Source organism: Euprymna scolopes, chromosome 11 (assembly GCF_053919585.1).
Source record: "Euprymna scolopes isolate OS-2025 chromosome 11, ASM5391958v1, whole genome shotgun sequence".
Classification (NCBI taxonomy): Eukaryota; Metazoa; Mollusca; class Cephalopoda; order Sepiida; family Sepiolidae; genus Euprymna; species Euprymna scolopes.
In genome coordinates this window covers 2,736,205-2,762,500 of record NC_136492.1, presented here as the reverse complement: position 1 = coordinate 2,762,500, position 26,296 = coordinate 2,736,205, and the positions used below count along the sequence as shown (strand labels likewise).

The following is a 26,296-nucleotide window of genomic DNA, read 5'->3' as shown; positions in this document are numbered from 1 at the left end:
AGATGAGAATAGTCGTCTCATCTGATTTTTTGATTCATATCTCAAAAATAAAATATTTCACAAGTTTTATTTTGAAATAGGTAGCCGTACTCAAAGCAAATAAAAAGAGCAAAGAAAGAAAAAAACAAAATGGCGGTAACATTAATAATAATTTACCTGGGGCGCCTGAATAAGAGTCCATACTCCTGACATGCTTGTCCGACCGTAGGTGTGTAGACGATGGGCATCATTTCCTCAACATGTTCGACGAGCACTCTGTAGAAGAGCCGCTCGTTTCTATCTAGAAGAGCCGTCAAATAAATATACTTGTCGAGGTCAGTCGCTCTGCGGCGGAAGTTCTCTAGGACACGATACGCTTGCTGATCCTGCGTGATAATGCATGGCGGCAACAAGCCATGGATACCCATCACCTGACGTTCTTTTAACGTAAAAGCCAAACTCTGAAAAATGCATAAAAAAGAAAAGTTTAAAGAAAGAAAAAGAAATCAATTTGAATATAAGTCAAAATTTTTTTTAATATTGAAAGATCGCCAACGGTCACTCGAAAATAAGGGTTCAAAAAATTGTCAGTTGAACAATGATCGCCACCACAAGACGACTGAAAATAAAAAGTAAACAAAGATTACTCAAGAGGAATTGATTGTTTGTTTATATTAGACTTGAAGACAATCATGCTGTAGTCGGTTGGAAAGCAGGCTCATGGTAGCTTGTTCCACTGGTGAGATGTTCTTAGAAAAAAGAACAATGCTTGTTAAGATAGTCAACAAATTGATTTTTGATAAAAAAATATGTTGTTTTATAGCAAAAACAATATTACGTACTTAATTGTCATGTCGAAAATAGTACTATATCAAAAAATTACGAAAATTCATTGAGTAAAAAAGTATTTGTAGTTAAAAGTAATTTTTATCACAAATTGAGTAAAATCGCATTTTGTTATGACATTATGAAGTAGACAGTTGAAGTCTACACTCAGGGGACATAACTCAGAAAAGAATATTTTAAATTACTTGTATCATGGCAGCAATATTTGTTGTCTATAGCGATAGACTTTTTTCTTTTTTTTTTTACTAATGATGACAATATTTCTCGTGTATAACGATAGACATTTTTCTTTTTTTTATTAAAATCACAATAGTTGTTCTACTTGATGAATTTTCGTAATTTTTGGATATCTTACTATTTTCGACATTACACTTCAGTACATAATATTGTTTTTGAATTTCAAAATTGCAACCTGAACGTGAAGACACTTTAGAAGAACAATATGTAATAAAAGAATACTCAAAACGATGCCGTTAAACGATTTTAGTTCATAAAGCATGAAAAAAAGCATAGAAAATCTTAAAAGGAAAATAAACGTTTCTTTCAACATATTGCCGTTGGATGTACATATGGCCATCGGACGTGCATATAGCGTCGGACGTACATACTCTACGGTTCTAGGTTTTTGACCCAAGGTTTTACAGAAGAAGACTCGCGACGCAGTGGCTAAAGGCATCGAGTCTCTATGGTTCCAGGTGAGCATTATCTGAAGATAGCGGTTTCAATCCTATCCAAAGCAGGCCATAGGATTAGTTGGCCAAAACGTGGTGAGACGACAACTATGGAAGGCAGTAAATACTGGGGATTCAGTTACAAGACACAGCATTCCTAGCCGTCATGGTTAATCACCCGAAGAAGGTCAGAGGATGAGTTGGTCAAAACGTACTGAAACGACAACTATGAAGATGAGGATAAGAGTTTGCAAAAAAATACACAAATTATCAAATTATCAAATTATCAAGCCTCATCTTAAATTATCAAATTATCAAATTATCAAGCCTCATCTCAAATTATCAAGCCTCATCTCAAATTATCAAATTATCAAATTATCAAGCCTCATCTCAAATTATCAAATTATCAAGCCTCATCTCAAATTATCAAGCCTCATCTCAAATTATCAAGCCTCATCTCAAATTATCAAGCCTCATCTCAAATTATCAAGCCTCATCTCAAATTATCAAGCCTCATCTCAAATTATCAAGCCTCATCTCAAATTATCAAATTATCAAATTATCAAGCCTCATCTCAAATTATCAAGCCTCATCTCAAATTATCAAGCCTCATCTCAAATTATCAAGCCTCATCTCAAATTATCAAGCCTCATCTCAAATTATCAAGCCTCATCTCAAATTATCAAGCCTCATCTCAAATTATCAAGCCTCATCTCAAATTATCAAGCCTCATCTCAAATTATCAAGCCTCATCTCAAATTATCAAGCCTCATCTCAAATTATCAAGCCTCATCTCAAATTATCAAGCCTCATCTCAAATTATCAAGCCTCATCTCAAATTATCAAGCCTCATCTCAAATTATCAAGCCTCATCTCAAATTATCAAGCCTCATCTCAAATTATCAAGCCTCATCTCAAATTATCAAGCCTCATCTCAAATTATCAAGCCTCATCTCAAATTATCAAATTATCAAATTATTAAATTATCAAATTATCAAGCCTCATCTCAAATTATCAAGCCTCATCTCAAATTATCAAGCCTCATCTCAAATTATCAAGCCTCATATCAAATTATCAAGCCTCATCTCAAATTATCAAGCCTCATCTCAAATTATCAAATTATCAAATTATCAAATTATCAAGCCTCATCTCAAATTATCAAATTATCAAGCCTCATCTCAAATTATCAAATTATCAAATTATCAAGCCTCATCTCAAATTATCAAATTATCAAATTATCAAGCCTCATCTCAAATTATCAAGCCTCATCTCAAATTATCAAGCCTCATCTCAAATTATCAAGCCTCATCTCAAATTATCAAATTATCAAGCCTCATCTCAAATTATCAAGCCTCATCTCAAATTATCAAGCCTCATCTCAAATTATCAAGCCTCATCTCAAATTATCAAGCCTCATCTCAAATTATCAAATTATCAAATTATCAAGCCTCATCTCAAATTATCAAGCCTCATCTCAAATTATCAAGCCTCATCTCAAATTATCAAGCCTCATCTCAAATTATCAAATTATCAAATTATCAAGCCTCATCTCAAATTATCAAGCCTCATCTCAAATTATCAAGCCTCATCTCAAATTATCAAGCCTCATCTCAAATTATCAAATTATCAAGCCTCATCTCAAATTATCAAGCCTCATCTCAAATTATCAAGCCTCATCTCAAATTATCAAGCCTCATCTCAAATTATCAAGCCTCATCTCAAATTATCAAATTATCAAATTATCAAGCCTCATCTCAAATTATCAAGCCTCATCTCAAATTATCAAGCCTCATCTCAAATTATCAAGCCTCATCTCAAATTATCAAATTATCAAATTATCAAGCCTCATCTCAAATTATCAAGCCTCATCTCAAATTATCAAGCCTCATCTCAAATTATCAAATTATCAAATTATCAAATTATCAAGCCTCATCTCAAATTATCAAATTATCAAATTATCAAATTATCAAGCCTCATCTCAAATTATCAAATTATCAAGCCTCATCTCAAATTATCAAGCCTCATCTCAAATTATCAAGCCTCATCTCAAATTATCAAGCCTCATCTCAAATTATCAAATTATCAAATTATCAAGCCTCATCTCAAATTATCAAGCCTCATCTCAAATTATCAAGCCTCATCTCAAATTATCAAGCCTCATCTCAAATTATCAAGCCTCATCTCAAATTATCAAGCCTCATCTCAAATTATCAAGCCTCATCTCAAATTATCAAGCCTCCTCTCAAATTATCAAGCCTCATCTCAAATTATCAAGCCTCATCTCAAATTATCAAGCCTCATCTCAAATTATCAAGCCTCATCTCAAATTATCAAGCCTCATCTCAAATTATCAAGCCTCATCTCAAATTATCAAGCCTCATCTCAAATTATCAAGCCTCATCTCAAATTATCAAGCCTCATCTCAAATTATCAAGCCTCATCTCAAATTATCAAATCTCATCTCAAATTATCAAGCCTCATCTCAAATTATCAAGTCTCATCTCAAATTATCAAGCCTCATCTCAAATTATCAAGTCTCATCTCAAATTATCAAGTCTCATCTCAAATTATCAAGCCTCATCTCAAATTATCAAGCCTCATCTCAAATTATCAAGCCTCATCTCAAATTATCAAGCCTCATCTCAAATTATCAAGTCTCATCTCAAATTATCAAGCCTCATCTCAAATTATCAAGCCTCATCTCAAATTATCAAGCCTCATCTCAAATTATCAAGCCTCCTCTCAAATTATCAAGCCTCATCTCAAATTATCAAGCCTCATCTCAAATTATCAAGCCTCATCTCAAATTATCAAGCCTCATCTCAAATTATCAAGCCTCCTCTCAAATTATCAAGCCTCATCTCAAATTATCAAGCCTCATCTCAAATTATCAAGCCTCATCTCAAATTATCAAGCCTCATCTCAAATTATCAAGCCTCATCTCAAATTATCAAGCCTCATCTCAAATTATCAAGCCTCATCTCAAATTATCAAATCTCATCTCAAATTATCAAGCCTCATCTCAAATTATCAAGTCTCATCTCAAATTATCAAGCCTCATCTCAAATTATCAAGTCTCATCTCAAATTATCAAGTCTCATCTCAAATTATCAAGCCTCATCTCAAATTATCAAGCCTCATCTCAAATTATCAAGCCTCATCTCAAATTATCAAGCCTCATCTCAAATTATCAAGTCTCATCTCAAATTATCAAGCCTCATCTCAAATTATCAAGCCTCATCTCAAATTATCAAGCCTCATCTCAAATTATCAAGCCTCATCTCAAATTATCAAGCCTCCTCTCAAATTATCAAGCCTCATCTCAAATTATCAAGCCTCATCTCAAATTATCAAGCCTCATCTCAAATTATCAAGCCTCATCTCAAATTATCAAGCCTCATCTCAAATTATCAAGCCTCATCTCAAATTATCAAGCCTCATCTCAAATTATCAAGCCTCATCTCAAATTATCAAGCCTCATCTTAAATTATCTAGCCTCATCTTAAATTATCTAGCCTCATCTTAAATTATCAAGCCTCATCTTAAATTATCTAGCCTCATCTTAAATTATCAAGCCTCATCTTAAATTATCTAGCCTCATCTTAAATTATCTAGCCTCATCTTAAATTATCTAGCCTCATCTTAAATTATCAAGCCTCATCTTAAATTATCTAGCCTCATCTTAAATTATCTAGCCTCATCTTAAATTATCTAGCCTCATCTTAAATTATCAAGCCTCATCTTAAATTATCTAGCCTCATCTTAAATTATCAAGCCTCATCTCAAATTATCAAGCCTCATCTCAAATTATCTAGCCTCATCTCAAATTATCAAGCCTCATCTCAAATTATCAAGCCTCATCTTAAATTATCAAGCCTCATCTCAAATTATCAAGCCTCATCTTAAATTATCAAGCCTCATCTTAAATTATCTAGCCTCATCTTAAATTATCTAGCCTCATCTTAAATTATCAAGCCTCATCTCAAATTATCAAGCCTCATCTCAAATTATCAAGCCTCATCTCAAATTATCAAGCCTCATCTTAAATTATCTAGCCTCATCTTAAATTATCTAGCCTCATCTTAAATTATCTAGCCTCATCTCAAATTATCAAGCCTCATCTCAAATTATCTAGCCTCATCTCAAATTATCTAGCCTCATCTCAAATTATCAAGCCTCATCTCAAATTATCAAGCCTCATCTCAAATTATCAAGCCTCATCTCAAATTATCAAGCCTCATCTTAAATTATCAAGCCTCATCTTAAATTATCAAGCCTCATCTAAAATTATCAAGCCTCATCTTAAATTATCAAGCCTCATCTTAAATTATCTAGCCTCATCTTAAATTATCAAGCCTCATCTTAAATTATCAAGCCTCATCTTAAATTATCTAGCCTCATCTTAAATTATCTAGCCTCATCTTAAATTATCAAGCCTCATCTCAAATTATCAAGCCTCATCTCAAATTATCTAGCCTCATCTCAAATTATCAAGCCTCATCTCAAATTATCAAGCCTCATCTCAAATTATCAAGCCTCATCTCAAATTATCAAGCCTCATCTTAAATTATCAAGCCTCATCTCAAATTATCAAGCCTCATCTCAAATTATCAAGCCTCATCTTAAATTATCAAGCCTCATCTTAAATTATCTAGCCTCATCTTAAATTATCAAGCCTCATCTTAAATTATCTAGCCTCATCTTAAATTATCAAGCCTCATCTTAAATTATCTAGCCTCATCTCAAATTATCAAGCCTCATCTTAAATTATCAAGCCTCATCTTAAATTATCTAGCCTCATCTTAAATTATCAAGCCTCATCTTAAATTATCTAGCCTCATCTCAAATTATCAAGCCTCATCTTAAAACATTAAAAAAAAAAAAAAATACACAAATTATCTAGCCTCATCTCAAATTATCTAGCCTCATCTTAAACCATTAAAAAAAAAAAAAAAAAAACTTTTCTTTTTAACATATCGCCATTCGATGTTTATTTTTGTAATTATTTGTGGCGCGTTAAATATTGGCTTTGTTGCAACTGTGCATTCATTTCATAGTTTAAAAATGGAGAAAATAAAAATAGCTATAACAATGCAATAAACTTAGGTTTTGCTGTTTGACATTCAGCAAAGGTCGGACTTATTTTAGCAGCATTTTGCTGGCATCTTAGCTATTTTTTCTTGCTATATAGAAATACAGCGAGAAAAAATAGCTAAGATGCCAGCAGAATCATCAAATCCACCCACCTACCTCCACCAAATCCAACAGATAATTGAAAAATTGAAACGCAAATCAATTTCATTTTTAGTTTGAATTTAACAAATTTAATGCAGACAAAAGGGACAAATTTAAGGGGAAAATAACTAATTTAATTAAAATATAATTAAAATTTTAAAACTTTAATGTAAAGTTTAGGATTTATCTCTAACCCCTTCCTCCATAATATAGGGATATTATGTAACTAGCCTGGGTGCCTGGCGTTGCCCGGGTGTTTGGAGGTGTGGGTTGAGTAAAAAAAAAAAAAAAAAAAAAAAAAGTGGTAGTAGGCAAGCAGGCTCGAACCCGTACCACGATGGAGGAAATGAAAGTGAAAAAAAAAAAGTCTTTGCTGTTGCTTCCGTCGCCAAACCGGAAATGCCGAAGGTTTAAATTAAGGCTAGTCAATCGGAAAGAGAGGATAACTTTCTAAAATATCGGCGAAAAAAGCGACCCCTCCCTGTAGAAAAGTGCCCAGTTAAGGGTGAAAGAATTAATGTTTTTATCCAATTTTTCGATATTTGTCGTTCGAAGGGTCGAGCTTCAAAACGATACCAATCTCACGAAAATTCGTCGCATCTGTCGAAAGTTTAAGCAGGCATACATACATTTAAACAGATAGGTGAGATTTATATTTTTAGCCAAACTTCTAGAGTAAATGTGCATCGAACATGTGCCGTAATATTTAGTTTGTCGCACCTTATCAAAGGTCCATACAAAATTTCAATCAGATCGGCCCAGTAGTTTTAGAGAAAAAGTGAAACTGACAGATTAGGAGAAAAAAATATAGATTACTCAAATTTCTTTGTATAGATATATATATATATATAAAAATAATAAACTACATATAAAATATATTTATAAAAATATAAAAAAAATAATAAACTATATACAAAATATATTTATAAAAATATAAAAAATAAACTACATATAAAATATATTTATAAAAATATAAAAAATAAACTATATACAAAATATATTTATAAAAATATAAAAAATAAACTATATATAAAATATATTTATCAGTTTAATAGAATTATTTAGATGTTCACTGAACAATTTTTTGGGATCCAAGTTCTCAAAGTCACGTGACTTGTTTGAGATGCACAAAAGTAAAAAAAAATAAGGAAGGAAAGAAAAAAGAAAAAAAAGAAAAAAGAAAGAAACACGAAAAAATAAATAGAAAGCAAAAAAGAAAAAGAAAAAAAGAAAAAATAGAAAGCAAAAAAGAAAAAAAAATTGCAAAGTTGAATGTAATAACAAACCAGTGTTTTTGCAGCAAAACTTTGCACTTGTACAAATTTTCGTGCCACAATGTCAAAAAAGAATCAATTTAAAAAACAGTCAAAACAAAATAATACAAAGTTCACTTCCAAAATTCATGTTAGATGAAATAAGCGTTTATTCACGCGTCTCACTGAAGAGTGCAAGTGCACTTAATCTAGTAAGCGATGCCTTTTTCTCTTCACTGCGACCTCTTTCCCACAGAAGAGACGTTATTAACCTGTTTCTGCTCTATCGATATTTTCATGGTAAGTGCTCGACTGAGCTCCAATCTATGCCCCCCCTTGCCCGACTTTCACAAAAAAACACTCATCTAGCTTAAACCACTATTAATAATTTCCCCTACTCTCTATCTGCCTGTGGAAACACTGTTTCGTTGGTCTCGTCTGCGCTCCTCAACTGACGACAATATTGTTGTCTTCAAGTCCAATGTAAACAAGTTCTTGTTGAATCGTTCCTTTAAATAATCTAATACCAAATTTCCACTATTAACGATTACTAAGATATTGTCCCATTGACTGCCGTAAACCTCGAATGGGCTCCAGGCCTTGCTAAGTGGTGACTCTTTTGTAGAAGAAAAAAACAAAAAAAAAACATTTTAAACAACGACCTCAACTTGAACATGAAATAAACTCGCCATCTTCTAACCCTAGTCAAAAAGTTGAACTACGAGGTGCCTTCGATAAGTTTCCAGACTTTTTTATACAGTCATTTAAAATTGTTGCAGACTCTTGAAAATTTAGGATGTTATTGCTATACATCTTATGAGATGACCGACTAATTTTCATGATTTCAGCTTCAAATGAACAGCTACAGCAGGAACTGGAATACACCCTACTAAAGTGCGATTGTCACAGCTGATGAATTTCAAAAATGCAATCTGGACGTGAGGACACTTTAGAAGAATGATATGCAATAAAATTTTGTTTTAAACTTAAAAAATGGCACAAAAACGTATGGAATGCTTCAGACTGCTTTTGGACCATCTTGCATGAACCAAGCATTCGTTTTTTAGTGGCATAAGAGATTCAAAAAAGGCAGGGAGTTTGTGAGGGATGATGAGAAGTGTAGAAAGAGTAAGGAAGTCAGAACACCAGAATTGATCGGCCAAATAAAGAATTTCATGGATAAGGACCGTCGTGTGTCTATAGAGACAATAAGTGCACAGTTTGATGTCAGTGTGGGAACTGTACACACAATTATTCACGAGGAACTGAAGATGTGAAAGATTTGTGTAAAGCTTGTTCCATCCTTCACCCAGACTATTTGACCAAAATGGGCATCAAAACAGTTCCTCATCCTCCCTATAGGCCACACCTTGCTCCTTTTGACTTTTGAAAACCTCAGCGGCTGTCCTTATGAGACAACTGAGGAGATGAAAGACTTCGACGGGTGTCATTGACATGCTCATACAACAGAACTTTCATGTTGGAAGTGTACATCAAGTGCATTGCAGCCGGAGGAGATTACTTCAAAGAGGACTAGTTCCATGCGTGTACTATCAATAAAAGTGCCCATACAAAAAGTCTGGAAACAACGTACATATCACCGACAAACCTGCTTAGCAACAAAATCTCACCCCTTCACTGTTGATGTCCATAAATGCCAGAAAGCTTTCTATTCTAATAGTTTCTCCCCTCGAACAGCCAGGCTTGGGAATTCCCTTCCTGCTGCTTGTTTCCCTGGCTGTACTGATATGCAGAAGTTTAAATGTAACATAAACAAATATCTTGTTAATCTTTTCTAGACGTGGCCCCAAATAGTAGCCCTTTGCGTCCAAGTGGCGATATGCTTCGTAAGGTGTGAACATGAGTAAAAAAAAAAAAAAAAAAAAATTATTGAAAGCACTTTGTAAATTAATCCGTCACATTCCTAATATGACAATCACGTGACGTCTAAAACAAACGCATAAAATTTCATCAAAAAAAAAAAAAAAAAAAAAGCAAATAAACTCAAAACTGTATGAAGCTGGTTCCAAAAGCATCAAAATCAAAACTATGAAAAAACAGAAAAAAAAAAAACCCAAAAAAACAAAAAAAAAAAACAATTTTCTCCAAAACAATTTTCTCCAAAATAATCAACAACTAGCAGGCAACTCGGCATTGCCCGGTCATAAACTAGGTTTAAATATTATTTAATTCATGCAGATTTCTTATTATAGACAACATTTTCTACTGATTATTATATTGTACCCAATATATATAGTAAGGATTTCAAAGGTAAGAAAAAAAAAATGATTTTGGTGCTATCATTTGGAATTGAAACCAAAACAGTCAGTGTTTCAGGCTTAGTTGTTATGGTTTGAGCTATTGCTGAATGGATAAAAAAGCTAAAAATTAAGTGACTTCAAGCTAAAAATGTGTATGTGTGCATGCTCTGGAGTTAGTCGATTTACTCTTGCCAAGGTCAACTGCTTATTTTATCTAATTTTTTTTTTAAAATTTTGATCCGTTAGCAACTATTTTTATAGGCTGAAATCCAAATCGAAAATGAGCCACATGTCCAAATACCCTATATATCAAATTTCAACTCTGAAGACCAAATATTCAGAGAAGTTTGGTCGAGGTTTTTCGCACACACACTAACAAGGTCACTTTTATAGATATCAAAAAATCGCAATGTGCTTAAACGTTTTCATCCTAAATTTGACAAGTATGCAGAATGTAGAAACTATGCATAAATAAAATTCAGCGAAATAGTGAAATGAAACGAATCATTCAATAAGAAATTATAAAAAATTAATTAATGAACGCTCGTTTTTCCAATGAATATGCAAATTAGTTAACCTTCATATAGTCGCTCGAATATCCATGACTGAGTATATTAAGAAGTTTGTTTTAATAATTTTTAAATAGAACTCGGCTAGGGATTTTTATCCCCCCTTCCCCCCACAAATCAGCAAAAATTAAACCATTCTTTTAATGATCCGGTCCATGTTGATTTTGCGGTTAGAGTTCTGTTCTGTGCAGTTCTAGAAGGTCCACCCTTCCAGGCTTTGTGTTCTCTTTTTGAGAAAGAGCTGATTTATTGCTAATCGCCTGAAGCAGCCTTACTGGGGAATGCTGACAGGGCTGTCAAGCCACTTTTTGCAGATCTTTTTAAAAAATTTTTTTTTTATCTTTATATGCTTCGAAAAGGCACATTGTGCTACCGAGACACGAAAGGCTACGGTTAATTAAGGGGGCATCCTAAGTGGGGAGTTGTGCCATGAGATGCTTGTTTACATTGCATTTAAACTTTTGCATGTTGCTACAGGCAAAGAAACAGGGAGTAGGGAAAGAATTCCAAAGGCTAGCAGTTTGAGAAAAGAAAGTCAGCCAACATTTGGATACCTGTACATTGAAGAGGTGTGATTTTGCTGACGGGTCATTTGGGGAGTATCTACATCGAGAAGGAGCATACAAGTGCAATGAGTTCATCTGAGCACATTCCGGGGAAATACTTGTAAAACAAGCACAATTATGCAACACTGCAGTGATGAAACAGAGGCTAGAGTTTGGTAGACAGTGTGTGACCTATTTGGTTAGAAACTTCTTTTTTTCATCTTGTAAGGTCAACACTGGATGTGAGTGATAATTGATTATAATATATGAGGTGCCTTCAATAAGTTTCCAGACTTTTCTTTGTATGGGCATTTCTATTGAAAATATACACATGAAACTCTAGTCCCCTTCGAAGTAATCTCCTCCAGCTGCAACGCACTTGTTTTACAGTTCCAACAATTTCTGGAATGCCCTATGAACGTCGTTGCGTGAGCAAATCAATGACCCTCGTCACAATCCCTTTCATCTCAATTGTCTCATAACGACAGACTCTAAGGTTTTCATTGAGCTTAGCGAATAACCAAAAATCACAGGAAACAAGCTCTGGACTATCGGGAGGGTGAGGAACTGTCGTGATTATAGGAAGGGTTAGGAACTGTCTTGATGTTCATCCTGGTCAAATAGTCTGTGACAAGTTGTGAACTGGTGCATTCATGCAAATCGTCCACATCTTCAGTTCCTCGTGAATAATTGTATGTACAGTTCCCACACTGACATCAAATTGTGCATTTATTGTCTATTGACACATGATCGTCTTCATCCATGAAATTCTTTATTTGGCCAATCAACTCTGGTGTTCTGACTTCCTTACTCCTCCCACATCTCTCATCATCCCTCACAGACTCCTTAACTTCCTTGAATCTCTTATGTCACTCAAAAACTGATGCTCGGTTCATGCAAGATGGTCCAAAAGCAGTCTGAAGCATTCCATATGTTTGTGTGACATTTTGTCCAAGTTTAAAACAGAATTTTATTGCATATCGTTTTTCTAAAGTTTTCCCATGTCCAGATTACTTTGATTAATGTGGCACTGACTTGAAACCACACCAACAGCCATAATCGTGGCCGAAAACTTTATTTGCATGACCCTGGGCACGTTTCTTTTATTCATAACAATCCAGCAATGCATTTTGAGGGTGCTGGCAATGGTCCTGTTGTTATAACTTGGATCCGTAGAGAGCAGGAGTTGTACAGCATCACATCTCTCATCTCGCTCGTTGAACATTGTGTCACTTTCAGACATGATCGAAGGCTTCTATAGCTCTTGGGATTTGGATGCATGCAGCAGGCCTGATGTATTAACAGCATTGGTGACCATGGCTCTTCAAAGTGTGGAGCCATGGTAATCTTGGGTAAACAAGTAAAGACGGTAGTTTCCCCTTGTTGCTTTCCGTCTTAATTTGGGGGTGTATCCCCCACCCCACGCCAGTTAAATGCGTCCCCAGATACCAATCTGGAAATTTCTACAACTCTGCACAGTATATACAAATGGTAACCCATCTAGTACTGACCAGTTCATTGTTGCTTAACCTTCAGTGATCTGGCAAGAACTGGTGTGTCGACGTGATTGTCTAAAAACAAAAAAAAAAAAAATCATCAACTAGCAATTCTTCCAAAACCTGAAGAACCACCAACGAGCAAGCACTTGAGGATAATGGTGGCTAAGTGGTTAATGACGTGGTGTGTCAAGCTTGAATATAGTTTATTTTTTCATATAAACACTTTTCGTGAAATCCATAAATGACCTCATATCTAACCTCCTGGGAACATCGTAAGCACCTTCGCCAATCACTACATGCTGTTTATCATCGTAAAAAAAAAAAAAAAAAAAAAAAAAAAAAAAAAAAAAAAGAAAAGAAAGAAAAAAAAGAAAAAAAAAGAAAGAAAAAAAAAGAAAGAAAAAAGAAAAAAAAAGAAAGAAAAGAAAAAGAAAGAAAAGGAAAAAAGAAAAAAAAGGAAAAAAGAAAAAGAAAAAAAAGAAAAAGAAAAAAAAGAAAAAGAAAAAAAAAAGAAAGTTTTCACACGTCAGAATCGGGCAATTCATTAACAGAACACGTTTAGATTTGCTTCAACAATCCACTGAACTCTGTTGTGCGTCTCAAATTTCACTTTGGTTCGATATCGTGCATACGATATTATTACAAGCATTGCTGGAATGTATTTTCGACGGATATGTTTTTAGATTCTCTACTTATAAACATAACAATTCAGGTTATTTAGATTACGAATCGCAGTCTTAGAAACAACAAAAATGATTCTCCACAAATATACAGGGTGACCCCCACCCCCACCCCCAAAAAATGCCAGGGGTTAATAAAATTCAAAACACTTTTCTGCAATCCAACCACATGTGATACAAATAAACTTCAATGTTTGACTTGTCCACCAAGTTTCAGTAAAGAATACCCAACAGTCTTTGTTTTGTCAATTGTTGAAGGATACGGTGGGATACTTTTGTGATCGTCTCATCAGTAAGATGTGTGATCCTCAATTGGCTTCACACTTATCAGATATTAACCCTCCCCCCAAAAAAAACTATTCTTGAACTGAAAATGGCCATCATAGTCCAAATCAGGATAGTACAAAAAGAGGAGTGGGTTACAGTTATTTACAATTTGACACGTCAAATTCAGGTGTGCTTATCGTTGAGACATAAAACAGTGAAATTTGGTGGACAAGTCGGATGTAGACTCAAGTTTATTTGTACTAAATATAGTTAGACTACATGATGGGTGGATGGGGGGGGGAAGCATTGCCCGGTTGTAAAACACGCTTAAATATGATATTTTAATTTGTTCAGATTTCATATATATTATCATAGAGTTGTGATTTCAAAAGTTAAAAAGAAAAGTATTTGGATGCCATCAGCTAGAATCGAAACCGAAATCAAACCTGTAGCATTTAAAGCTGGTGTTGTAACCACTGTACTAACGTGACACGCATATGAACTGATTAAAAATAAAATAAATCTACAAAATGTATAACGATTTTTTTAATTTTAACCCCTTTTTGACCCCTGTAAAACTATTTTAATTGGCTAAAGACCCATAAAAAATTCAATCCTTTGAGGCCCCTAGTGCCGCTCTGCGACTTTTAGTTTCAGAAGTAATAGAGTTTGAAAATATGGAGACAGAAAGACAGATGTATAGCCTTTTATATATCAAATTTATTTTTTGTAAAGGCATCCTATATCATACTTTTATTGTCACTGAAATTACTGATTTTTTTAAATCAATTGAAATAAATGTGAAATTTATTAATGATTTATTTTAATATTTATATATATATATTTAATGCCTTATTTTGACTGTTCACCAAAACTATGTTACAACTTTAGGGCACAAGGCCTCAAGATTTTTGCAAGTCGTGGGTTTCCTTCTATAGTAAGGAAAAAGAGCATAAAAAAAGAAAAGGAAAATGGGGGGGGGGGAGAAAATGGGGGGAAAAAGGTGGGGAATAGGAAAAAAAATGGGGGGAAAAAGGGGGAAAAAAGAAAAAATAGAAAAAAAAAAGAGAAATAGAAAAAAAAATAAAAATGGGGGGGGGGGAAATGGGGGGGGGGGGAAAACCGCTATGGATGACATATGTGAATTGATATTCCTCATGTGGATTTAATTCCAATGGAAAGTTTTGGTAGCAAATTTATCTTCATTCATTATTTCTTTCAAGTTTCTCATTTCAAATATCTGATGTGTTTTTAATGGCAGTTCAATCTAAAACTTTGGAACTGGCGTGATCACATTTGGTCGATTTGAACTTTGACTTTCACCTTTATATTTCGTCTCAATAAATAAGCCTCTTAATTGAGGAACTTATTTGACTGTCAACTTTCAATTCCCTGAGAATTTTAGCCACGTCATGCTATCCTGCAATTGAGACTTTTAAGAGACTTTCATTTTTCGTCTTTGATTTTCTTTTCCGTTGAGCTGTTGATTTTCCAAAAAAAAAATAAAAACACCCCCCCCCCCAAAAAAATCTAAAATTTAATTCGCCGGATTTGTGTCCTTTCCATTTTTGACTTTGTTGAATATTTATGCTTTTTATTTACCTGCCTCGCTTCCTTCTCTATTTGAGGGATAGAAAAATATAAATATAGAGGCTCCTGAGGGATATAAGCATATTAGCCCATACCTGGCTTGGTATCAGTTAAAGATTTTCCCCATGGGTTTTCGTTTGGTGGGTTAGAGTTGGGTGGCACATTTCCAATGGTGGACTTCCTCCGCCCTTGACTAAGCCAAAATGGAGCGGATCTACATACCAATCCACGTGAATGGATTGAAGATAACCAGAACGCTGGATACTTGATCGGAAATGTAACACCTACCATTTGAGCTAATGACAGATAAGAAATATTTAAAATTGAACCACTTCAAATTATGAATGAATTTGCGCATGCACAAAAGTAATAAAAATATCCATAAGATTTTCCGATTTCGTTTTGAAAACTTTAGATTCTTTTTTAAGTTAGTTGTACAAACATCTATATATATATATATATATATATATATATAAATGCGAAAATGTATGTGTGTGTGTTTACTTTTTCTGTATGTCTACAAAAGGCTTTTTTCAGAGAAGCGGTCAGTCGGTTCACAACTTCTTAAAACTTTTTGTATCACATGTAAATCGTAATATCTCAGAGTTAACAATGGAGCTCGCCTGTCTATTTAATTTGTTCGACTTCGAAAAGATAAATATTCCACATTTTTCGCTCGCGCATGTGGATTAGGCTTTTTCGTATAATAAAAGCGACACTAATTCTGGCGGTATTTTTCCGGTCGCAATTGCCGGAAATGTCCGAAAGCAATCAGCTTTGATCAATGTGGAAATATTTTCCTTATATCAGACAATTGCTATTCAATTTGGACAAGGGGAGCTGGTCCCCCCACCAATATCTTGTGGGAAAATAAAAATAAAAAAAGCGTTCCCGCATTAAATAAAATACTACCTCGCAGTCAAAGTTGACCTCATTAAGTCATTAAAATGTGCACCTGTCAACTCTAAGTAATTAAATAAATTCAAACGTGTTTTCATTGTATGTCGCGCCAATGTCGCGGTGGCCCAGTGGTTAATGTCGCACAATTTTTTTTCACACTTTAATTTCCAACTTTGCCTCAAGGGTTCGGGTTCGATCCTCATACTCACCTGCCAAATCTTTTTTTTAAAAAATTTTACCCCCGGAGTTTTGATTTACCCAAACACACCTCCAAACACCCGGGCAACGCCTGGTACCTCCCGCTAGTTTAAATATATTTACTTTTCTACTCTGGAAGCAGTTTACGATTCGAAAGCCATATATTTTGTAGGGAGAGGAGAAGAGAGTCAACTATTTTTTAAAGAGCTAAAATATCTTAATAAATATAAAAATATTTTAATATTTTACTCACGTAAATTAGCGTATAAACATTAATAATACAATGAAAGTGACAATGCAGCATATTCATTAATTGTAATCTATGTATATAAAAGCGAAAATGTATGTGTGTGTGTGTGTTTGTGTATCTGCTAAAAACTTTCGACACACGTGACGAAAATTCACAAACTCGGTATCATATCGAAGCCCCATCCTTCGCTTGAAAAATATCGAAAAATTGGCCAAAAATGTTAACTTTTTCACCCCAAAATCGACAATTTTCCACAGGGGGGGGGGGCAACAAAAACGAGTTTCTCGTAACGATGCCCGATTCTACGCATGCGTCAGATGACGTCATGACCTGATTTACTTTAAATAGTTGAAAAACCAAACACATTACATCTCCGTCGCTTTAGCGCAGTTGGTTAGCCTGTTTGTTCCTTATCTAAATGTTTTGGGTTCGAATCGTGGTGTGAGATGTTTTTTTTTTTTTTTTTTTGATTTTTTACATTTAAATATTGAACCCTGTATTATTTAAGCCATTTTTCACGTAACGTTCGTTTTCCTGGTTTTTTCTTTTTTTTTTACTTCGCTTATTCTTAGCGACACCTGGGTATCCACCGATTTTTTAAATTTTAATATCGAAACAGGCTTATTTAAGCCATTTTTCACGTGTTCGTTTGCCTTACGTTAGATTTTTTTGTGTTATTTTTATGTTTTGATTACCCCCCCCCCGCTTAATTAAAACGTTGTTTTCTTTTCTTACTTCGCTTATAACAATGCTTACATCGTCGTCGTAACCGCTCGACGACTTTCAAACATCTTTCACTAACTCATTCTGGCTGGCCGATTTTATTTTCAAACTTCGCCTCAGGGCTTCGGGTTCCATCCTACCCCCCCCCCGCGGTTTCTTTTTTATTTAACACCACACACACCTACAAACACCTGGGCAACGCCGGGTACCCCTGCTAGTCTATCTATATATATAAAAGCCAAACGTCTGTGTGTATGTATGTATGTTTGTTTGTAACGCTAAAACTTTTGAAAGACAGAACCAAACTTGACAAATTTGGTATCATATCGAAGCCCCATCACCCGGATGACAAATATCGAATTTTCACGTCAAACGGACCACTAAAAGTTGGTCAACTGATCAGTTATCTTCGAGGGGGGCCCCCAAAAAAACCTGTCATTATCTATATATATAAAAGACAAATGTTTGTTTGTAACGCTAAAACTTGAGATGAAAGATTCCTCTCCCCTAAGAATAAAACATATGTTCAATATCTGTTTTTTTTTTATTGTTTATACGGTCCCGAGCAACGCCGGGTAGCCCTGCTAGTATATATATAAAAGCGAAAATGTATGTATGCATGTATGTGTGTATGTTTGTGTGTCTGCTAAAAACTTTCGACAGACAGAACAAAAATTCACAAACTCGGTATCATATCAAAGCTCGATCCTTCGCTCGAAAAATATCGAAGAATTGGCCAAAAACGTTCATTTTTTCACCCCGAAATCGACAATTTTTGACAGGGGGGGGGGTCAACAAAAACGGTCTTCTCGTGACAGTCGTGACCGGCGGCCGGTTCTACGCATGCGCCAGATGACGTCATGGCCTGATTTACTTTAAATAGTTGAAAAACTGAAAAAATTTCATGTACGTCACGTTAGGTCAGTCGATTAGCGCGTTGGTTCATTATCTAAAATGTTTTGGGTTCGAATCGTGGTGTGAGATGTCTTTTTTTTTTCTTTTTTTTTTTTTTTCGATTTTTTAAATTTAAATATTAAACCAGTGTTATTTAAGCCATTTTTCACGTACCATTCGTTTTTGTTTTGTTTTTTTTTTTTACTTCGCTTATTCACCCCCGACCACACACCCAAAAACACCTGGGTACCCACCGATTTTTGAAATTTTAATATCGAAACAGGCTTATTTAAGCCGTTTTTCACGTGTTTGTTTTTCTGTTTTCATCGTTCATTTGCTTTACGTTAGTTTTTTTGTGTTTTTTTTAGATGTTTTGATTACCCCCCCCACTTAATTAAAACGCTTTCTTTTTTTACTTCGCTTATAACAAACAAACCTACGTCGTTGTCGTAACGCTCGACGACTTCTGGGTGCGCACCTGTCAATTTCGTTCTTACTTAAATAAATTCAAACATCTTTCACTAACTCATTCTGGCTGGCCGATTTTATTTTCAAACTTCGCCTCAGGGCTTCGGGTTCGATCTTAAACCCCCCCCCCCGGGTTCTTTTTTATTTAACACCACACACACCTACAAACACCCGGGCAATGCCGGATACCCCTGCTAGTCTATATATATAAAAGCGAAAATGTGTGTATGTATGTTTGTATGTATGTATGTGTGTTTGTGTGTTTGTGTGTCCACTAAAAAATTTTGATAGACAGAACAAAAATTCACAAACTTGGTATCATATTGAAGCTCCATCCTTCACCCGAAAAATATTGAAAAATTGGCCAAAAACGTTCATTTTTTCACCCCGAAATCGACAATTTTTTACAGGGGGAGGGGGTCAACAAAAACCGTCCTATCATGACGACGACCGGTTCTATGCATGTGTCAGATGACGTCATGACCCGATTTAGTTTAAATAATTGAAGAACTGACTAAATTTCATGTACGTCGTGTTAGCTCAGTTGGTTAGCGTGTTGGATCATTATCTAAACGTTTTGGGTTCGGATCGTGGTGTGAGATTTTTTTTTATTTTTTTTTTTGATATTTTAAATTTAAATACTGAAGCAGGGTTATTTAAGCCATTTTTCACATAACGTTCATTTTTTTTTTTTTTTTTTTTTTTTTTACTTCGCTTATTCTTAGGTTTTCATTAACACCCCCAACTGATCACACACACCCAAAAACACCCGGGCAACGCCGGGTACCCACCGATTTTTTAAATTTTAATATCGAAACAGGCTTATTTAAGCCATTTTTCACATGTTTTTTTCATTTGGTTTGAATGTTTGTTTTTCTGTTTTCTTTTGTTTTTTGGATTTTTGCATTTAACATCGTTCGTTTGCCTTACGTTAGTTTTTTTTGTGTTTTTTTTCTCGATGTTTTGATTATCCCCCCCCCCACACACACACACTTTGTTTTCTTTTTTTACTTCGCTTATTATTAGGTTTTCATTAACACCCCCACCCCCTCCAAACACTCGGGCAACGATTCTGAATGATGGTTCCCAGTTCTTTTTTATTTTATTTTTTGAAATCAGGATCACATATCGATAAAAAATTGATACAAATTTTTTTTTTATAAATTACATTTTGACCTCAAACAAGGCACAGCACCACTTTGATGTAGGGATACTATGTAGGCAGTTGAGAAGGAAGATGTGTGGTGACATTACACTTGAACTTCTGTATATCGGTACAGTTGGGGAAGCAGGGACCTGGAAGGGAATTCCAAAGTCTAGCAGTTCTGGGGAAGAAACTATTAGAGTAGAAGGCTTTCTAACATCTGGTGATCTCTGTAGAGGTGGGATTTTGCTGCTTATTGGATTTGTCGGGTATTTACATCGAGGAGGTACAAAGGCTTGTAGTTCGGAGCATCAAAACCGTTAAAATACTTGTAAAACAGGCAGAGGGATGCAACATTTCGTCGATGAGACAGAGGTTGAAGCTTAAAATCTGGATGAATTAAAATATTTACTTGTATTTTACGACCGAGCAACACTCCACACTAGTGTAAGAAATAACCATTGGGATTGAAGTATAAGGGTTATTGAGATTGTTAAATTGAGTGATAAACAATATTATGAGAGGATTGCAAATAAAACATGAAAACAACCATGTTGTAGTCAGCTATGAAGCAGGCCTGCACTATTGTCTTCCACAGATAAGTTCTTTGAAAGAAACTCTGTTCATAAGACAAAGAAAGAAAAGTTGTTTGCAGCGGTGGTAGTGAGCAGAGTTCTTGCTATGAATGATTTTTCTGCAACTTTTGAAAGCAAATTTTACATCCAGCAAATAGCACACGGAGATAGGCTTGCTTATTCAATCCCTGGCAACACAGAGTCACCTTGCTGGTTCATATTTTCATCATTTTTATGAATTTCAGATTTATTTAAAACAAAACTATTTTAGTTGAACCAATTATCGCTGATGTGAACAAAAAAAAAAATTAGTTTTTTCTGTTGTTCAAAGAACAAGCATTTTGGACTGTATCCTGATTACATCATCATTCCACTCGGATGAATAATAGGTCAGTCAGAAACATTTAATGATTTCCAAACGTTCACAAAACTTTATTCGCGTGGAATTTTTTTTCTCTTCTTTTTAGCCCAAACAATTTTTTTTGTGTATATATATATATATATATATATATATATACTCGGGTTTTTTATTCAAAAGTAATGGACTAATGAATTCAACGAGGTTGTTAGATAGTGCTCAATAAAAAGAGCTGATAATACTTGTTTATTGTTATATAAACATGCTCACATCCCGCTGCTACAAATAGCCACTTGTTTCAATCAAACAACAGATATCATCAGGCAGTGACTTGACTATTCAAATGTTCATTGAATAAATATATATATATATATATATATATATATTTGTAGCAGCGGGATGTGAGCATGTTTATATAACAATAAACAAGTATATATATATATATATATATATATATAAACTGATTTCTATATAATTTTTTTGTCTATAATTTGCGATACCTCTTGGGTGTGCCCCAAGGGCTTTTTTAGGGCCAATAACAACACTCCATTTTTGGGAGTATTTTACCATATTTGTTCAAAAGTTTCTGTGCATGTCTATTCAGCAGTTTTGCAGGGTGCTGAACTCAAATATTTTAAGGCGTTAGGGACTTTTGAGGCTTAATGGGGAGGGCAAATGATTGATTTAGTCATTTCTTTTTTTTTTGCATGGTGTAGAATTCAAATTTACATATGTTAAGGCCTAAAACTGTACTGTTTGTTCATTTTAACCATGATTTGACATCCTCTGGAGCTAAATGGGGGGGGGGGGCAAATGCTGAACTTAGTTATTTTTTTTTTATGCCTCGTTCACTGTGGACTTACAGGGGACCATGCAGGCTTCACTTGTTAATTATTTTTCTCTCTAAAATATTCATTTTTTTTCCTTTTGTTTTTTTTTCTAATTTATTAGTAGCCCCTTACGTCCAAGTGGCGATATGCTTTGTAAGGGGTGAACATGAGTAAAAACAAAAAAAACAAAAACATTCTTTTCACCACAAATTCAAAATCATGGAAAATGAAAAGGAAAAACATTAAAATTAATGTGTTAGAATCATCACATAGATGTGAAAAACTTTGAAATCAAATAGATGCTCATAATACCTAATAAGGTTTCACTTGCGATATACCTAATGACTGTTTTGGGTTTTTTGGCCTTTTGGCCGGGATCAAAGTGTAGTATCTGTTCCGGCAGATACTGCAAGCTATGACTAGCTATGACTAGCAAAGACCACATGTGGGGGCAACCCCACATGCCTGACCATTAACCAGCTCCCATTTCCCACCTCTCGGGAGCTGGTCCCCTTTTTCCCTTCCCCTTCCCTTCACTCCTCACATTAAAAATTGGCCTTGTGCCTAATTTGCTCGGTGGGGGAGCAAATAAATACCATCTGTTCCGGCAGATACTGCAAGCTATGACTAGCTATGACTAGCAAAGACCAGATGTGGGGGCAACCCCACATGCCTGACCTTTAACCAGCTCCCATTTCCCACCTCTCGGGAGCTGGTCCCCTTTTTCCCTTCCCCGTCCCTTCACTCCTCACATTAAAAATCGGCCTTGTGTCTAATTTGCTCGGTGGGGGAGCAAATAAATACCATCTGTTCCGGCAGATACTGCAAGCTATGACTAGCTATGACTAGCAAAGACCAGATGTGGGGGCAACCCCACATGCCTGACCTTTAACCAGCTCCCATTTCCCACCTCTCGGGAGCTGGTCCCCTTTTTCCCTTCCCCCTCCCTTCACTCCTCACATTAAAAATCGGCCTTGTGCCTAATTTGCTCGGTGGGGGAGCAAATAAATACCATCTGTTCCGGCAGATGCTGCAAGCTATGACTAGCTATGACTAGCAAAGACCAGATGTGGGGGCAACCCCACATGCCTGACCTTTAACCAGCTCCCATTTCCCACCTCTCGGGAGCTGGTCCCCTTTTTCCCTTCCCCGTCCCTTCACTCCTCACATTAAAAATCGGCCTTGTGCCTAATTTGCTCGGTGGGGGAGCAAATAAATACCATCTGTTCCGGCAGATACTGCAGGCTATGACTAGCTATGACTAGCAAAGACCAGATGTGGGGGCAACCCCACATGCCTGACCTTTAACCAGCTCCCATTTCCCACCTCTCGGGAGCTGGTCCCCTTTTTCCCTTCCCCCTCCCTTCACTCCTCACATTAAAAATCGGCCTTGTGCCTAATTTGCTCGGTGGGGGAGCAAATAAATACCATCTGTTCCGGCAGATACTGCAAGCTATGACTAGCAAAGACCAGATGTGGGGGCAACCCCACATGTCTGACCTTTAACCAGCTCCCATTTCCCACCTCTCGGGAGCTGGTCCCCTTTTTCCCTTCCCCGTCCCTTCACTCCTCACATTAAAAATTGGCCTTGTGCCTAATTTGCTCGGTGGGGGAGCAAATAAATACCATCTGTTCCGGCAGATACTGCAAGCTATGACTAGCTATGACTAGCAAAGACCAGATGTGGGGGCAACCCCACATGCCTGACCTTTAACCAGCTCCCACCTCTCGGGAGCTGGTCCCCTTTTTCCCTTCCCCCTCCCTTCACTCCTCACATTAAAAATCGGCCTTGTGCCTAATTTGCTCGGTGGGGGAGCAAATAAATACCATCTGTTCCGGCAGATACTGCAAGCTATGACTAGCTATGACTAGCAAAGACCAGATGTGGGGGCAACCCCACATGCCTGACCTTTAACCAGCTCCCATTTCCCACCTCTCGGGAGCTGGTCCCCTTTTTCCCTTCCCCCTCCCTTCACTCCTCACATTAAAAATCGGCCTTGTGCCTAATTTGCTCGGTGGGGGAGCAAATAAATACCATCTGTTCCGGCAGATACTGCAGGCTATGACTAGCTATGACTAGCAAAGACCAGATGTGGGGGCAACCCCACATGCCTGACCTTTAACCAGCTCCCATTTCCCACCTCTCGGGAGCTGGTCCCCTTTTTCCCTTCCCCCTCCCTTCACTCCTCACATTAAAAATCGGCCTTGTGCCTAATTTGCTCGGTGGGGGAGCAAATAAATACCATCTGTTCCGGCAGATACTGCAAGCTATTACTAGCAAAGACCAGATGTGGGGGCAACCCCACATGCCTGACCTTTAACCAGCTCCCATTTCCCACCTCTCGGGAGCTGGTCCCCTTTTTCCCTTCCCCGTCCCTTCACTCCTCACATTAAAAATCGGCCTTGTGCCTAATTTGCTCGGTGGGGAAGCAAATAAATACCATCTGTTCTTCAGATGCCGCACTTCCATTTCTCGTTCTCTTTCAATGGAGGAGAAATCCTTCACGGCTGAGACAATTTTTATTTTTGCACCTTTTCTCCATGTTAAAAAACGACCCTGGTGTCTAACTCTGTCCTGTGGAGAGGCATTGTAAATAGGTACTTAATGACTGGTCTAAATTGATCAACAGCAGACAGAGCTTTTGTATATGTGTGTGTGTGGGAAGTTTTAACGACAAAAACATTATTTCAATCATTTAATCAAAAGCCTGACAGTGACACCTGTAGGCAGGTACAACACTATTAATATATCGATCACTGCTTTGAAGGTATGCTGGAAGGCAAAAGAGGCAGAGGAAAGCCAAGGAGATGATGGAGAGAAAATGAACATCTCTCAACAGTTGGGCGTCCATCAACCAATTTGCTCTGGATTGGAACGAATGGTGAAAAATAAGCCACAATCCGCACCAGAAGTGGAAGATGCGACCCATGATGCCCGATCAGTACAAGTGTTTGTATTAGGATCCGGCCTTACTATATTGATTTTTTGAAAAATCTTAAATTACCTGGTGTCAACAATAATATTTCTGGTTTGTAAACTACGTAAGTTGCTAGAGTTTCTTCACGTTTTATGGCATCCTCGAAATAAAAATATACATGTTGTATGTCGAAACAAATATATACAATTCATTTCTCTCTCAAGGTCATTGCTTTAAAAATTACAAATGATTTGTGTGACCTCTTCACGCTCCAAAAAGCTTCTAGCAAGTATTTCTATTATATAAAAGTCACTTTTTGTGTTTGTTTTTCATCTTTCTTTGAAGATTGAAATGCTGGGTATGGGGCAGCCAAACCAGCTGCCAACATTCCCCTGTTTTTTATTGAAACCAACCAAGAGCTCTTTATATTATCCTCGCTGTCCCCTTAAGTGCAATTGTCTGGATCTCTTTTGCATTTGGTTCACCAGGAATATGAGTTAGGTAGGACTTCAGATTCTTCTTCATAAGCCCTGTGGCACCTATGATAACTGGTATGATTGATATCTCCCTAAGATTCTAGTTTCTCTTCATATCATGAGACCTTGATATTTGGTCTGTTTCTCCCTTTCAGCTCTGTTCTGACCTCCATCATTAGGGACACTCACTTCAACCAAGGTTGCAACTCTCTCTGACTTATTCCATATAACTATGTCAGGTTTCACAGCAGCATTTTCAAGGTAGGTGACTGTAGGGATTACATGGTCATAATGTATGGTATATAAGTCATTTCCAACTGTTCTTCCAGGTTGATGTTCCCAGGACTTACTGCTACACTCAATGTTTAATTTTTTAATTTTGTGTGTGTGTGTGTGTGTGTGTGTGTGAGAACAAGTTCCTTTCTCAGAGGTTCTGAAACAGCTGAGCCTATCTTTTTTCAAATTTGCTGAATAACCCCAATTTAATCTGAAACCCCTTTTAGTATAGATATGTCAAATCCACATTCCTCTACTGTTTGAACCTATACACACTAGTATGTTTACGATTGAGGGTGGCCATCACATACGCATATAAATATCTTTCTTTATACTCTTCCATTACCTTTACCGCCCCCACCTCCACCCTTTCCCATTCATTCCTATATCTAAACACAGACTCAAATCCGCACAACTATTGGGTCTTATTTACATACAACCAAATCTTATTTCTTACAACATTTGACGGAAATTTCTGATATTAACTTCCTGTGACGAGGAAGACTTGATATTTTCATTGCAAACTTTGCTTTCATATAAGCTGTATCGCTTGAAGAGGTCTCTAGTTACTGGTAACCAGCTGACCGAAACATGCTCATGACTGTGTAGCAACATATTACTGCTTATGTAAAAACAAATAAAGGGTATACCATGCTCTACTTTGGTATTGAGCACTCTTGTATTAAACTCGTTGAACTTCATTGGTTACTTTACCTCTGGAAAACAATTAGCTCCGATTTTATATATATATGAAGAGACGGGTTGATAGATACATATTTCAACATACTCATATGATAATAATTTCACAGTTAATCCTAATAATTTTTATCATTTTTTTTTTTTCATTACAATAGATCTGCAAAGTCAAGGGGCCTTGCGGGGGGCCCCTAA

The 26,296-nt window shown here is 36.1% G+C and overlaps 1 protein-coding gene across 5 annotated transcripts in view; it reads right to left on the bottom strand.

The window, feature by feature from the left end:
• LOC145287724 (NADP-dependent malic enzyme-like) overlaps positions 1-26,296 on the bottom strand; it is a 195,380-nt gene that overhangs the window by 47,500 nt on the left and 121,584 nt on the right. For all 5 annotated transcript variants that reach the window (XM_080135477.1, XM_080135480.1, XM_080135476.1 and 2 more), the window contains exon 3: positions 157-440. In XM_080135477.1, the coding sequence (XP_079991603.1) occupies positions 157-440 (284 nt within the window). The remainder of the gene's footprint in view (positions 1-156; positions 441-26,296) is intronic.